The sequence below is a fragment of the Vipera ursinii genome, assembly GCF_947247035.1.
Source record: "Vipera ursinii genome assembly, chromosome: 2".
In the NCBI taxonomy this organism is placed as follows: Eukaryota; Metazoa; Chordata; class Lepidosauria; order Squamata; family Viperidae; genus Vipera; species Vipera ursinii.
In genome coordinates, this window is record NC_139513.1 from 179,583,029 (window position 1) to 179,596,216 (window position 13,188).

General features: G+C 39.2%; 1 protein-coding gene across 1 annotated transcript in view; it reads left to right on the forward strand.

Annotated features, from left to right (window-relative positions):
- Positions 1-13,188, forward strand: part of PNPLA6 (patatin like domain 6, lysophospholipase) — a 167,457-nt gene that overhangs the window by 140,743 nt on the left and 13,526 nt on the right. Inside the window, exons 29-32 of the mRNA XM_083354723.1 lie at positions 64-133; positions 3,301-3,417; positions 7,073-7,221; positions 8,218-8,370. Of these exons, the coding sequence (XP_083210849.1) occupies positions 64-133; positions 3,301-3,417; positions 7,073-7,221; positions 8,218-8,370 (489 nt within the window). The remainder of the gene's footprint in view (positions 1-63; positions 134-3,300; positions 3,418-7,072; positions 7,222-8,217; positions 8,371-13,188) is intronic.

Sequence of the window (13,188 nt, forward strand, 5' to 3'; positions counted from 1 at the left end):
CTCCCTCTCACTTACTGTGACCTTCCATGTAATTTTCATTCTCTTCCACTTTGTCAACTGAAGGATCTGTGGCTTCCATATTTTAATGTGACAACAGACATCACAGCTTCTGCCATGCGTGTGCATAAAGATGGTAAGTGAATCTTTCCTCCAGTAGAGTAGTCATAACTGACTAGTAATTCAGCATGCATTCCTCCTCCAACTTTCTCCTGAACTTCAGCAGGAGCCAGGGAAGCCAGAAGGAAATAAATTACAAAATATCAGAGAGCAGGGATGCACCAAGGCCTCCCAAGGCCACAGGAGATCTACCCACATCTGTTTTGTGGCCTCTGATTTTTTTAAATTTCAGAAAGTGCAAGACAAAATGGCCAGATGTTAAAAAGATGTACGTTTCTACCTGAACCCTCAAGTGTCCTTCCACAACAATACTGGCACTTTTGCAGCCTCATGCTAAGGAGAGTTATGCCAGGTGGTTTCCTGGGAATTGCCTTATATTCATGTCCAGCAATAATTTTCATTGTCTGAAATGAATATTTCCATTTGAATAGATTTTAGAACTGTCAAAGATCTTGCAGGGCTTGCTTGGGACTGCATATGTCTGAAGAACCCTTCATTAGAGGAAGGTCACCTTTTTTCCCGGCACGGTCAGGGAACATGGTGCCATCTGGGGAGGGGGTAGGAATTTGCCTGAAGCCTATTGTATACAGTGGTAGGAAATATATAGTAGTGCTGTTTGTCTATTAGAATGATCATTAGTGTAGCTTAGGAAGACCATTCCTATCTTATCTTCCTCCAGGAGTAAATCTTCCTTATCTTCCTCCAGGGAGGGAGAACATTATGTGAGAACATCTGTAGCATGCTTGGGTGCATCATGATCTTAGCCTTAAGGCAGGGGTAGGCAACCTCGGCTCTTTTATGACTCATGGACTTCAACTCCCAGAATTCTCAGCTCAGGAATTCTGGGAGTTGAAGTCCATGAGTCATAAAAGAGCCGAGGTTGCCTACCCCTGCCTTAAGCCTAGTGGATTCCATTCTTTGGCTGAAAAGGCAGAATGGAGAATGGAAAGAACTCCTATAATCTATGGCTTCTTTGAGCCCCTTGCCATGTCTCTATAATCTTGGCTAGCTTTGAATCTACGTGTCCTTGGTAACATTGCTGCTATTCACTAAACCCACTAACTGTTCTGTTCCTTTTATTTATTGGAGCAGCTTGGCGGCTTCATCTAGTTTCCCAACTCTGCTCTTCTAGAGAAACTGTGGGTTGCTAGTTATTCAAACACTGCTTATTTTGGGAAGAGGGAGGGGAAAGATTCATTGCTAGTGAAACCTAATGAATGAGTGGAATTTAAATCAGCTTCAGAGAGGGATGGATTGTATGTGAAGGGAGGAGGGACGTTTTTGTGACACACACACCCCTGACCTCCCCTGGCTGCAGCAAGCATCAGATCTCATCTGGGACATTGTTGGCAGCCATGCCCACATGCAGGGCAGGGGCTGGAGAGGCTGTAACTGCCTGGCTCTCATCATTCTCTGCCTACTTTCCTTCCCTTCCTAACACAGCTAACACTTCCTCTTCTGTCTCCAGTAGGTAGGCAGTGTTGAGGTTGGCAAATTGTAAGGTAGGGGAAGGCCTATTCATGTAAGAAATCAGAATTTTCAAGTTAAAGTGGAGGAGCTTCAGTACCAATGCTTCTCACCTGCAAGTGTGAGATTGTTGAGGTGAGAGCACAGAATGGCCTACCTTAGAAGTGCTAGGTCTCCATGGAGCAGTACTTAAGTGAGAAACAGTTTTTGGTGTCTTTCTCTGTGGGGACAAGTGTGCTTCTCTTCTCATACCTGGTGGGATAGCAAGCTAGGCCAGGCAGGTGCAGCTTTCAGACTCTGGCAATAGTTGGTAGTTGCAGTCTTCAAAAAATACTTATTTGTCCTTGCCTTCTTTTTTGCAAGTGAATTGTTGTGCTACTTGTGTTGTATACACTACAGTTCCCATTCCTTTCAATCAGCAGGACTTTTTAGGTTCCTCCCTTTGTCATTCCTTTTTATCCAAGTAAGCCTCTATGACCATTTTATAGGCAGGGGCAATCTGGCTTCACTATGATCAGAGAGTCCAGCCTCCTGTTTTGAAGCATGAGTTCTTGATCTTGATGGATTGTAGAATCATTTCTCTTGAGTTGTTTTCTGTATTGCTGTGTTATATGCTTGCCCATAAGGATTTTACTCTTCCCCATAAAACTGGACTCCCTTGATTTGAGACTGTCTTGTACAGAGTCCTGGTCTTGAGTGCCTCTGGCCAATGGCTGGGAGCATCAAGAGAGAAAAATGACTTGCCAAGGACAGATTAATCCATGTGGTGTCAGAGTCCTGGGTCACAAGGACCAGGAACTGTTGTCTACTCATGACTATGGAGTTAGCCATGACAACTATAGCTCTCATCAAAACCCTCATCAGTAAACATTAGGAATGGTATATTTACCTACAAGAGGTGAAAGGAACATTAGTTGAAAGGGGGAAGCCAGTTGGGCAAGAAGATGGTGCTGAGTTGTTGAGGAAAGCCTTCCAGAAACCCCCTTTTGTCCCAGGTGCATTTTGTCTTTCTGAAGCTTCTCTCATGATGTCACTTCCTGTCCTGTGCTCCCTTTCTTTTCCTCCTCTCCCACTTTCCCTTTGATTGAATTTCCATCTTCATCCGGCAGGCAGTGTGTGGCACTACGTCCGGGCCAGTGCATCTTACACCCCTTATTTGCCTCCTCTCTGCGACCCCAAGGACAGTCACTTGCTTGTGGATGGCTGCTATGTTAACAATGTCCCAGGTCAGCATCACATTTGCCTCACTACCTTGGCTGATGGACATTGGGGACACAGGTGGGTCAGAGGGATGGAGGCAGTCAATTGATGTGGCTTCCTCCTTCCGAACCACAATTATCTGTCTTTTGCTAGGGCTGGGCATGACAAGCTTGGGGTAGCAAGCCTAGATTCTGCCCACAGCCACTTTTTGCTCAGGCCAGAAATTCTGCATGGCACAGGAAACTGGGTTGTTAGGTGATACATGCAAAGCATTGCTTTGCTTGGCTTCCAGGTAGATTTGGAAGTTTAGTGGGCTACTTGGCTACATGAGGGCTCAGGGTGATGAATCTGATGGCTGCATATTGCTTGGCTGCTTGATAAAAGTGCTGTGCAGAATTCTGCCTGAGCAGCTGGGCTGAAGTTGGGCTGCACCTCTATCCATCCCTCTCTGAAGGGTTCGTTGCTGCTCTGGGTGTCTCTCTGTTCTTCTGATTGCATTTGTTCCCACATGGTTAGGCTCGCTGTGGCGGTATGTGCGAGCTAGCATGACCCTTTCCGGGTACCTACCGCCACTCTGCGACCCCAAGGATGGCAATTTACTGATGGATGGCGGCTACATCAACAACCTTCCAGGCAAGTATTGGGCACTCTTGGTGACAGCAGGACAGCCATCTGCTGGAGGAGAAGGATGGCTGTGAAGCCTGACTGGTCTGAGGCTGGCTTCCATTATTTCACCCTGAAGCTCTCTTATTCTCTGCTGTAAATACCAAGCAAATATCTTGGTGAGGAGAGGGGGTGGGGCAGGCTTAAGGAGCCACTGAAATCCCAGTTTTCTATGAAATAAGGAGCAGCAACTGCTGTGAGATCTAGTGCAGAAGGTTCTGGTGGCTGCCAGCTTACCTTCTCAGATTTCATGCAAACTGCCTTTGTTGTGCTGGCAGGAACCCTTTGTTGACTGCTTCTCCAGATGATAAAAAGTCATAACATTAAAGACATCTGTGCCAAAGGAGGGGAAGAGTTTAGTAAGAAAGAATATATTGCACCTAGGAGACCCCAAGTGAAACCTGCTATCTTCTCAGGGCATGTAGGCTACCTCTGTCTGGATTTCATTGTCTTCTGGTCTCTAACCTGGACTTGAAGAGGCCATATGGGAAAGAGAGACTTTTAAGACTGGTGACTTTATCAAACTAGCAAGAGCCCATTTGGAGCTCTCTGGCCACAAAGGAAGGGATTCAAAGCTTCTTAAAATAGATTTTCACTGTGTTTGAAACACTGATAGCTTAACTAACAAATTTGTGTAAGAAAAGCAAAACAAATATAAGAAAACTTAGATAAATGCAACCCAAAAGTTTGAAAGGCATGAGCAATGTCTTACCACCATCACCATACTAAAGCCTAATTAAGTTTTTCACCTAAATGAGGGGGGGGGGAACAGCGAATGAAAAATCATGAAAGCCAGAGCCAAATCATGTACCTTGGAGAATGCATCTTCTGTTTGGGACATCCTACTAGGGAAAACCTGAGTTGGAGTGAAGGAGTTAACTCAGTTGTATTGCCATGCAGTTTCTTTGCTGCATGCTGTGGAAGTAGTAGCTGCCAGAGAGCAGGCTGAGATTATCTTAATTTTAAGGATCAGATGTTCTGATTCCCATTCAAGGTACCACTGAGCTCTGCTTACAAATGCAGTGTCAGAAATATTTGGCCAGCTATAATTTGGACTGCTGATCACTAGAGGGAGAAGTTCAAAAGAAGAAAAGATCTACAGAAGATATTTTGGCTCACCTGACAGATTGTCCATTGCCGGGTCCAGTGAGATTGGCATTGCTCACTAGGCTGGGAGAGAGCTGTTCTTGTCCCTCTTGTTATCATGCAACCAAATAAGATGTGGTTGATCAAAGACTTCCAATAGAAGCCATTAAAGGGTGGGGTAAGAGATGAGAATTGAATTAAGGGAGTAGTACTTCTAGTAAGGAAAACATTTTTAGGGTCTCTTTTGCTATTTTTTTAAAATGGTCAGAAAACAAAATTTGGGTTACTAATCACAAGAATCTGGGATGTTGGGCTTTCACTGAGAGGCATCCCACTCTGTGTGAGTAAGAGGGGATTAATATATTACTGCCCTGATGGAAATTTTTGTCCTCTCCCATGATTTGTTCTTGACTGTAGATGGAAAACATCACAGACTATATAAGCCACTGTATATTTCCCCCCATTTGTCTGGAATGGCATAGTGTCTTCTGCTTGGGCAGGGGGTTGACTAGAAAACCTTGAAGATCCCTTTTCAGCTCTGTTATTCTGTATTCCCCTGGGAATACAGAATTTGCATTTGGAAATAGACTAGATCTCCCCTCATGCCCCAGACTCCCTTCCCTTACTTTTTATGAAATAAAGACCCTGGGAGACTCATGGATGTCCTGCATAGTCCTTAGTTTGGTTCTGAATATTCACCAAACTATAATCTCCACATTTCCTCCCAAAGTTTGCATTTCAGATGACTTTTTATGGAGCTTTGTTCCATTTTGCCCAGCACATGCCCTGCAAGTGTCAGGTATGTAAACTGACAGAATTCACAAGAGTTTTAGATAACCAGTCAATGGCCAGTAAACCTACTTTTTGGTTCCAATGAATGGTTTCTTAAGCATTCTAGATATGTTATTTGTCATGTCTTTATATGTTAGCTTTATTGCAAATTGTTCTTTTCCAGATATTTCTCTTAAATTTAGATACGTGTTTTCTTGTTTCTGTACTTATGGGAACAAATAAATATGCTCACTGGTTCTTTCTCTTGAAAAGTCCATGAAATATCAGCATATTCTGATGTTTTCTTTTTAATTTTGGCTCCCTGGAGCTAAGCTTACTTATTTCCTTATCATGATTTTTCTAAAGTGACTTGCTTTCTAGATCTTCACTTATTTATGTAAACTTTTCTAAGTCTGTTTCACTCACCATTTTCTCAGCATCACTCCTAGCTGGGCAAGCAATCTTTTTTTTCCTGGAAAAGGCCTTCTCAGGCCTGAACTGAGAGAGGCTATGATTTAACAAACCTGATCTGGCTTTGCCAAATGCTTCTTGTGTTGCTTGGTTTTCTGAGAAATAATAGTTGTGTATTTGCCATATTGTCCATTCCAGCAAGTACGGTAAGTTTTTGTGTGGCTTTAAGCTTGAAGCATTTTGTAAATTGATCATATTGTATATTCTTTGCTATATTTTTGTAACTATGCAACTAGTATGAAGAATATTAAACCTCTTCCTCTGTTTATCTGCTTGTTGACTCTGAAAATGCAATGAGGCATTACCTCATATTTTTACCATTATCTACCACCCTGCATATGGGAAAATAATAAAAGGCCGCTGTGTTCAGTTTACATGAAGGTACTTGCACTTACACATTCAGCAAGCCACAGAGTAGATGCCACTTTAAACCAACATGCAAGTTTCAGATGGGAAACTACAAATAATTGGGGCTGGCTAAAAGAGCTGGTATACTATTTAATATAATTGAATTAACAATTAACTTTCCAACATGCTGTCCTCCAAGTATTTGGGATTTTAGCTCCCATTAAAAGCTACCCTCATTAGGAATTTCAGAGTGTTAAGTATTGGCATGTTTGAAAGACGTCAGGTTAGAAAAAGCTAAAGCAGCAGGATTTCTCCCGTTACTGTTATTCTTTGGCTTATAAGAATAATGTCTGAATGAGAATAGGAAAAACCAACTCTTCTGTTATTTCTATAAATGTTTGCCCAGTACTGAAAGCATAAGTCAGCTGCTTCATATTGCTTTATTGAATAACACTTAAGTTATTCAAGTTGTCCTTCCTTCTGTCTAGACCAGGGGTGTCAAACTGCCGGCCCACTGGCTAGATGCATCATAGCAAAACTGTGCCCACCCCACTGCTGGCAATGGCAAAAAAGTTTATGTCGCGACACATCACGTGACGTTGCGAGTTTGACACCCCTGGTCTAGACCTTTCTCCAAAAATGAATACAAAGGGAGGTGCTGTCCCTTCTAGGACCAATTGTAGCTAGTTTAGGGGTTGTTATTCCAAAGTTTTCAGTAGGGCAAAGAAATTATATTCATGATGACAAACCACTTTTCCTATAAAGGAGGCCCAATTGATTGATGTTGAGAAAGGAAAGTTGGTCAGAGGGAATTGCCTTCTACAACATCAAAGAATGCTCTCCCCAGCTCTCTGATTTGGTGGTGGTGGTGGCATGTTCTTAGCTTTTGTCTCTTCACATTGTCTTTCCCCTGAAACATTTCCCTCTTTCTCCCCCCCCTTAAATGTAGCTGACATTGCTCGTAACATGGGTGCCAAGACGGTCATTGCCATTGATGTGGGAAGCCAGGATGAGACTGACCTCTGCAACTATGGGGATAGTCTGTCAGGTTGGTGGTTGCTGTGGAAACGTCTCAACCCTTGGGCTGAGAAGGTCAAGGTGAGTCTCTTCTTTCTTCTGTAGCTTGTGGGTGGAAATTCCTGCTTGGATATGCCAGTCTGATACTAGCTGGGTGAATTTTCTTCAAGGAATTGTTTCTGTTAAGTTTTCTAAGCATTCAAATTACAATGTTTCTCAATGTTTCTCTATTTTTATTTGCTGAGACCACTGCATGAAATGTTATTGCATGAATACTAGAGATCTTGTGAGAATAGTACATGTGAAAATCAATCTTCTCTGGCTTCTGCTGCTACATCTGCTTGGATGTCTTGGATTAGAGCCAATTCTATCTCTAATTTTGGGTCTTCCATTGGCATCTTTCTCATGGTGGTAGCAGCTAATAAAGCTTCCACAAAACCTTAAAGCCTTCCAGGAGCAAAGCTTATGTATAGGATGGCACTTTAACAGATAACACTTTTCATTACATAGCAATCATATTTATTAAATACCTAGAACTAGAATAATTCTAAAAATCTGCAGAATTGTTAACAAATTGGCATATTAAATACTGCCCTTGACTCAAAGAAGCCTTGCACAATACAGTGGTTTCCTGTAAAGCAGCATATCTTAATAGCCCAAGATTACCAAAGGCTGGTTACAGATTTGGCTTACCTGCTCTGTCTTTCTAAGTTTGTTCTGCAGGTTCAGGCTGAGTTGGACTGGAAAATACTTCTAATATTCCTGACAGCTTCAGTATGATTGCTAAGATTCTTCAATTGTTTCTCAGAGTCATCTTCTTACCATCCTGTCTTTCTTTCACTGGGGTCATAATCATATTAGAACCATAGCCAAGAGGCACAAATTCATCTTGTATGCCAGTTATACCCATTTCTAGGTCCTGGGCATGGTCATTTGTGCCTTACTCACTTCCCATTTGGACCATTGCAGTGCAATCTACATAGGACTATTTAGAAGGAGGGGAAACTGATTAAAGAAGCTCAGAGGGGAAACTCCTCACATATCTCTCTGTGACCAATAAGTACCTTGGCCTTTCAGGTACCTGACATGGCGGAAATCCAGTCCCGCCTAGCTTACGTCTCATGTGTGCGACAGCTGGAGGTGGTGAAGAGCAGTTCATATTGTGAGTACATTCGCCCTCCCATCGATCGCTTCAAAACCATGGACTTCGGAAAGTTCGACGAAATCTATGTGAGTTTGAGAGTCAGCTGTTGTTTCGCAGTAATAAATCACAAAGGGGGCATTCCCACATTAGAAGGGCTGCTGTGAAGCAGCCTCATCTTGCTGATTCAGAGCACCGAGAAAGACCAACTTTGCAATCTGTTATCCACTATCAAAAAGAAAACAGCATCTTTAGCATACTTTTTAAAATCTAAATCTATCTCCAGCATACAGTACATTCCAAGAATGAGCTGTCATTCAAATCAGTCTCAAGATTTAATCTAAATCCTAGTGATTGGCAGTTACATTTTGCCCAAAATGTAGGCTTCCATCAGGGATCACCAAACTGGAAACGCATTCCGGTATATGATAGTGGAAAACTGAAAGCCTTCCATTTTTAAAAAATTGCCAGTCCTCTTCTTCATCTAGAGGCAATACATTCAGATAATCTAGAAATTTTCCTCTAATCTCTATATTTCTGCCTTCTAGCTGGCTATGAGAGAAGCAATCATACCCAGAAGTTTTTTTTTATTGAAAAGTTTTACAAAATTTAATAATAACCCCCCTCCCCATCAGCCCTCCCCGCTTCCCTCCCCCACCAGACTTTCCAAAGCAGAATACAGGGTATTATATATAACAATCTTATACAAACATATGCTAAATATCTATTAAAATATTAACAAACTTTCCACTCTTTAACTCCCTTACAACAAAACTAAAATTATTATAATAACACATCTATAATTATTAAAAATTATTCATAAACTATTTGAAATTTTTTAGTCCCATATTTGTTTTGAATATAATCAATCCATCTTTTCCATTCCAAAATATATTTTTCTTGTGATTGTTCTTTCAAATATGCTGAAACTTTTGCCATTTCAGCCACATCCATCACTTTAAGTGTCCACTGTTCTATTGTAGGTAAATCTTCTTTCTTCCAATTTTGCGCCACCAAAAGTTTAGCTGCCGTTATTAAATGTAACGTTAATTTGGTTTCTGTAACAGCACAATCCAAAATAATCCCCAGTAAAAATAACTGCGGAGTAAATTTTATCTTTTTCTTAAAAACTTTCTGAAGAATCCACCATATTTTTATCCAAAAGGCTTTAACATTTTTGCATGTCCACCATATATGAAAATAAGTAGCCTCTTCGCTATTACATCTCCAACACTTAGGTGGTTGGTTTGGATACATACATGCTAACTTTTTAGGGTCTAAATGCCATCTATAAAACATCTTATAAAAATTCTCTCTTTAAGTTTTGTGCTTGTGTGAATTTTACATTTCTAACCCAAATTTGTTCCCAAGTATCCATCATTATAGGTTCTTGAATATTCTGAGCCCATTTTATCGTACAATCTTTAACTAACTCCGATTCTGAATCTATCTCTATTAGTGCATTATATAGCCTTTTTATATGCGAGTGACTTTGATCTCTAATTTGCTTTATCAGATTTTCATCAACTTTTATTATACCAATTTTCTGATCTTCTTTCAATCTAACTTGTAGTTGTGTAAACTGAAACCAAGTCTGTACTATCTTTTCTTCTTTTAAAACATTTAGAGGTTTCAATTTCAAAATACTCCCTTCCATCCTGAGAAGTTCTTTATAAGTAATCACATCTTGTTTCTGCTCCACATTTATATTTCCTATTGCATGTCTAGGTATTGCCCATATAGGTATTCTGTTATTTAATATATATTGATACTTTTTCCACACTCTAAACAAAGCATTCCTTAAAATATGAGTCTTAAAAACATTATCCACCTTTTTGTCATAAAATAGATACACGTGCCATCCATACAATAAATCATACCCCTCAATATTCAGTATTCTTTCATCCATTAAATTAAACCAGTCACTAATTGTTGATAGAACAACTGCATCATAATATAATCTTAAATTGGGCATCTTCAGACCCCCTCTCTCACGTGCATCTTGCATTATTTAAAGCTTTACTCTCGGTCTTTTCCCTGCCCAAATAAATTTATTAATACCTTTTTGCCACTCATTTAAATTTGCATCTTTCTTAACTATTGGTATCATTTGAAACAAAAATAAAAATTTTGGTAAGACATTCATCTTTATAACTGCAATTCTCCCCAACCAAGACAACTGTAATTTTTTCCAACTATCAATTTCCTTTTGTACATTTTGCCTTAACAGTTCATAATTATTTTTATATAATTTCACATTCGAAGCTGTGATATATACCCCCAAATATTTAACCTTTTTCACTATTTCAAATCCTGTTAATTTTTCTAACACTTCTCTTTGTTTTATAGTCATATTTTTTGTTAATATTTTAGTTTTTTGCTTATTAACTTTAAATCCAGAAACTTGCCCATATTTATTTATTCGGTTTATATACCGCCGTACTCCTGAAGGACTCAGGGCGGTTTACAAGGCAAAATTTAAAAACAATACAATATAAAATTAAAATTAAATTAAGTCTAGCCCCAAAAAGTTAAAATCACAATTTAAAAACATTTAAACCCCTCAGTCCAGACCAGATAGCTCAAAGAGCCAGGTTTTTAGGTCCCGGCGAAATGAACGAAGGTCGGGGGCAGTCCGGAGTTCCGTTGGCAGTTGATTCCATAGGGCAGGTGCGCCCACAGAGAACACCCTCCCCCTGGGGATCGCCCATCGGCAATCCTTGACCGGTGGTACCCTGAGGACGCCCTCCCTGTGGGAGCGCACAGGACAATGGGAAATTGACACTGGCAGCAGGTGCTCCCTCAGATAATCCGGGCTCATGCCATTTAGGGCGTTATAGGTCATCACCAGCACTTTGAATCTCACCCGGAGAGCATTATTATCACATCCAATTGTTCTACAACCGATTAAGTAGGTTGACTTAAAGTAACAACCAAGTCATCTGCAAACACCCTCAATCTATAATCTTGATGCCTAATATTAATTCCCTTTATCTTATTTGATTCACGTATTTTAATCAATAATATTTCCAATGTTAAAACAAACAATAATGGTGATAAAGGGCATCCCTGCCTTGTTCCTTTTTCAATTTTACAAATTTCTGTTAAATTACCATTAACTATTATTTGTGCCATTTGTTTTTGATATATTGCTTTTATAGCCTGTAAAAAATAATCCCCAAATTCCATCTTTTCTATTACTTTCAATAAAAATTGCCAGTTCAGTTGATCAAAAGCCTTCTCTGCGTCTAGAAATATCAATGCAGCAGGAACTTGGTTGTTTCTTTCCAAATATTCCAATAAATTAACAATTTGTCTTACATTGTACTTCATTTGTCTACCAGTTATAAACCCCGATTGATCATTATGTATCACTTGTTGCATTATATACATTACTGTATTTGCCAATATTTTAGCAAATATCTTATAATCAGTATTTAAAAGAGATATTGGTCTATAATTCTTTGGTTGACTAAGATCTTGATCTTCCTTGGGAATCAGTGTTATAAAAGCTGTCCTCCATGAGGGGGCACTACTCCCCCAACTTCTAAATAAATCCTTTAGAGGCTCCACCATTTCTAACTGTACATTTTTATAATAACTAGCTGTCAATCCATCTGTCCCTGGTGATTTACTCAGTTTCAACTGTTTAATTGCCAAAGCAATGTCTTCTGAAGTTATTAACTGATTCAGTCCATCCTGCTGCTCTTGGGTAACCTTAGGAATATTCACCTCTTGTAAGTATTTATTTATATCTATACTTTGAATTGTATCACTAGCATATAATTTAGAGTAAAATTCTGAAAATACCTTTCTGATAATATCTTGTTGATAAACCTTTTTACCTTTATAATCTATTTTCTCTGTAGTCCGAGACTTTTCTTTTTTTCCTTAACAAATAAGCTAGCCATCTACCTGGCTTGTTAGCATTATAAAAAGTATTATGTTTAGTGTATCGTATATTGGTTGCCACCTGGTCTGCCATCAACATATTAAACTGCCCTTTCAATAGGTTAATTGTTTCTTTCACTTTCTTATCAGCTGGGTTCAAGATAAGTAACCTCTCCTTCATCATTATTTCCTCTTCTAACTCCTTTTGCTTTTGTTCTTTTTTACATCTATACTTATTATTCAAATATATTAAAACTCCTCTCATATAAGCCTTACTTGCATCCCAAACCATTTCAATTGATGTACCCTTATGCATATTCATTACAAAAAATTATCTCATTTGTTTTCTACATTCATTCACAATTTCCTCATATCTAAAAAAAAATTCATTTAATCTCCAAGGTCTTCTATCCCTTTTCTCTTGAACCAGTTCTATCCACACTGGACTATGATCTGTTAATGTTCTTGGGCATATCTTGATTTTCTTCACCCTAGAAAGAAAATCATTAGTAATTAATATAAAATCAATCCTAGAAAAAGATTGATGTCTATCTGAAGAAAATGTAAAATCCCTCTCTTCCATATTTCACTCTCTCCAAATGTCTTTCAATTCCAGGTCATCCATAAGCTCAAAAAAAGATTTAGGCAATTTCGCACGACTTGAAATTCCATTAGAAGATCTTCTTTTATCTTTTCCTGTATCCAAAACTCCGTTCCAGTCTCCCATTAAAATACAAAATTTATAATCCCATTGAATTATTTTGTCATGTAAAAATTTATAAAATTTTTCTTGCTGTTGATTTGGTGCATATATTCCAACTAAAAGTATTTTCTTTCCTTCTATTATAGGTTCGATTGGAATATATCGTCCTTGTGCATCTGCCTCAATTAATTTAGCAATTAGGTCTTTCTTTAAGTATATAACTACTCCATTCTTTTTATCCGGGGCAGATGCAACGAAATGTGTTCCCAATCTGGAGTTTATCAAGTACTTTTGGTCCGTTACTCTAATATGT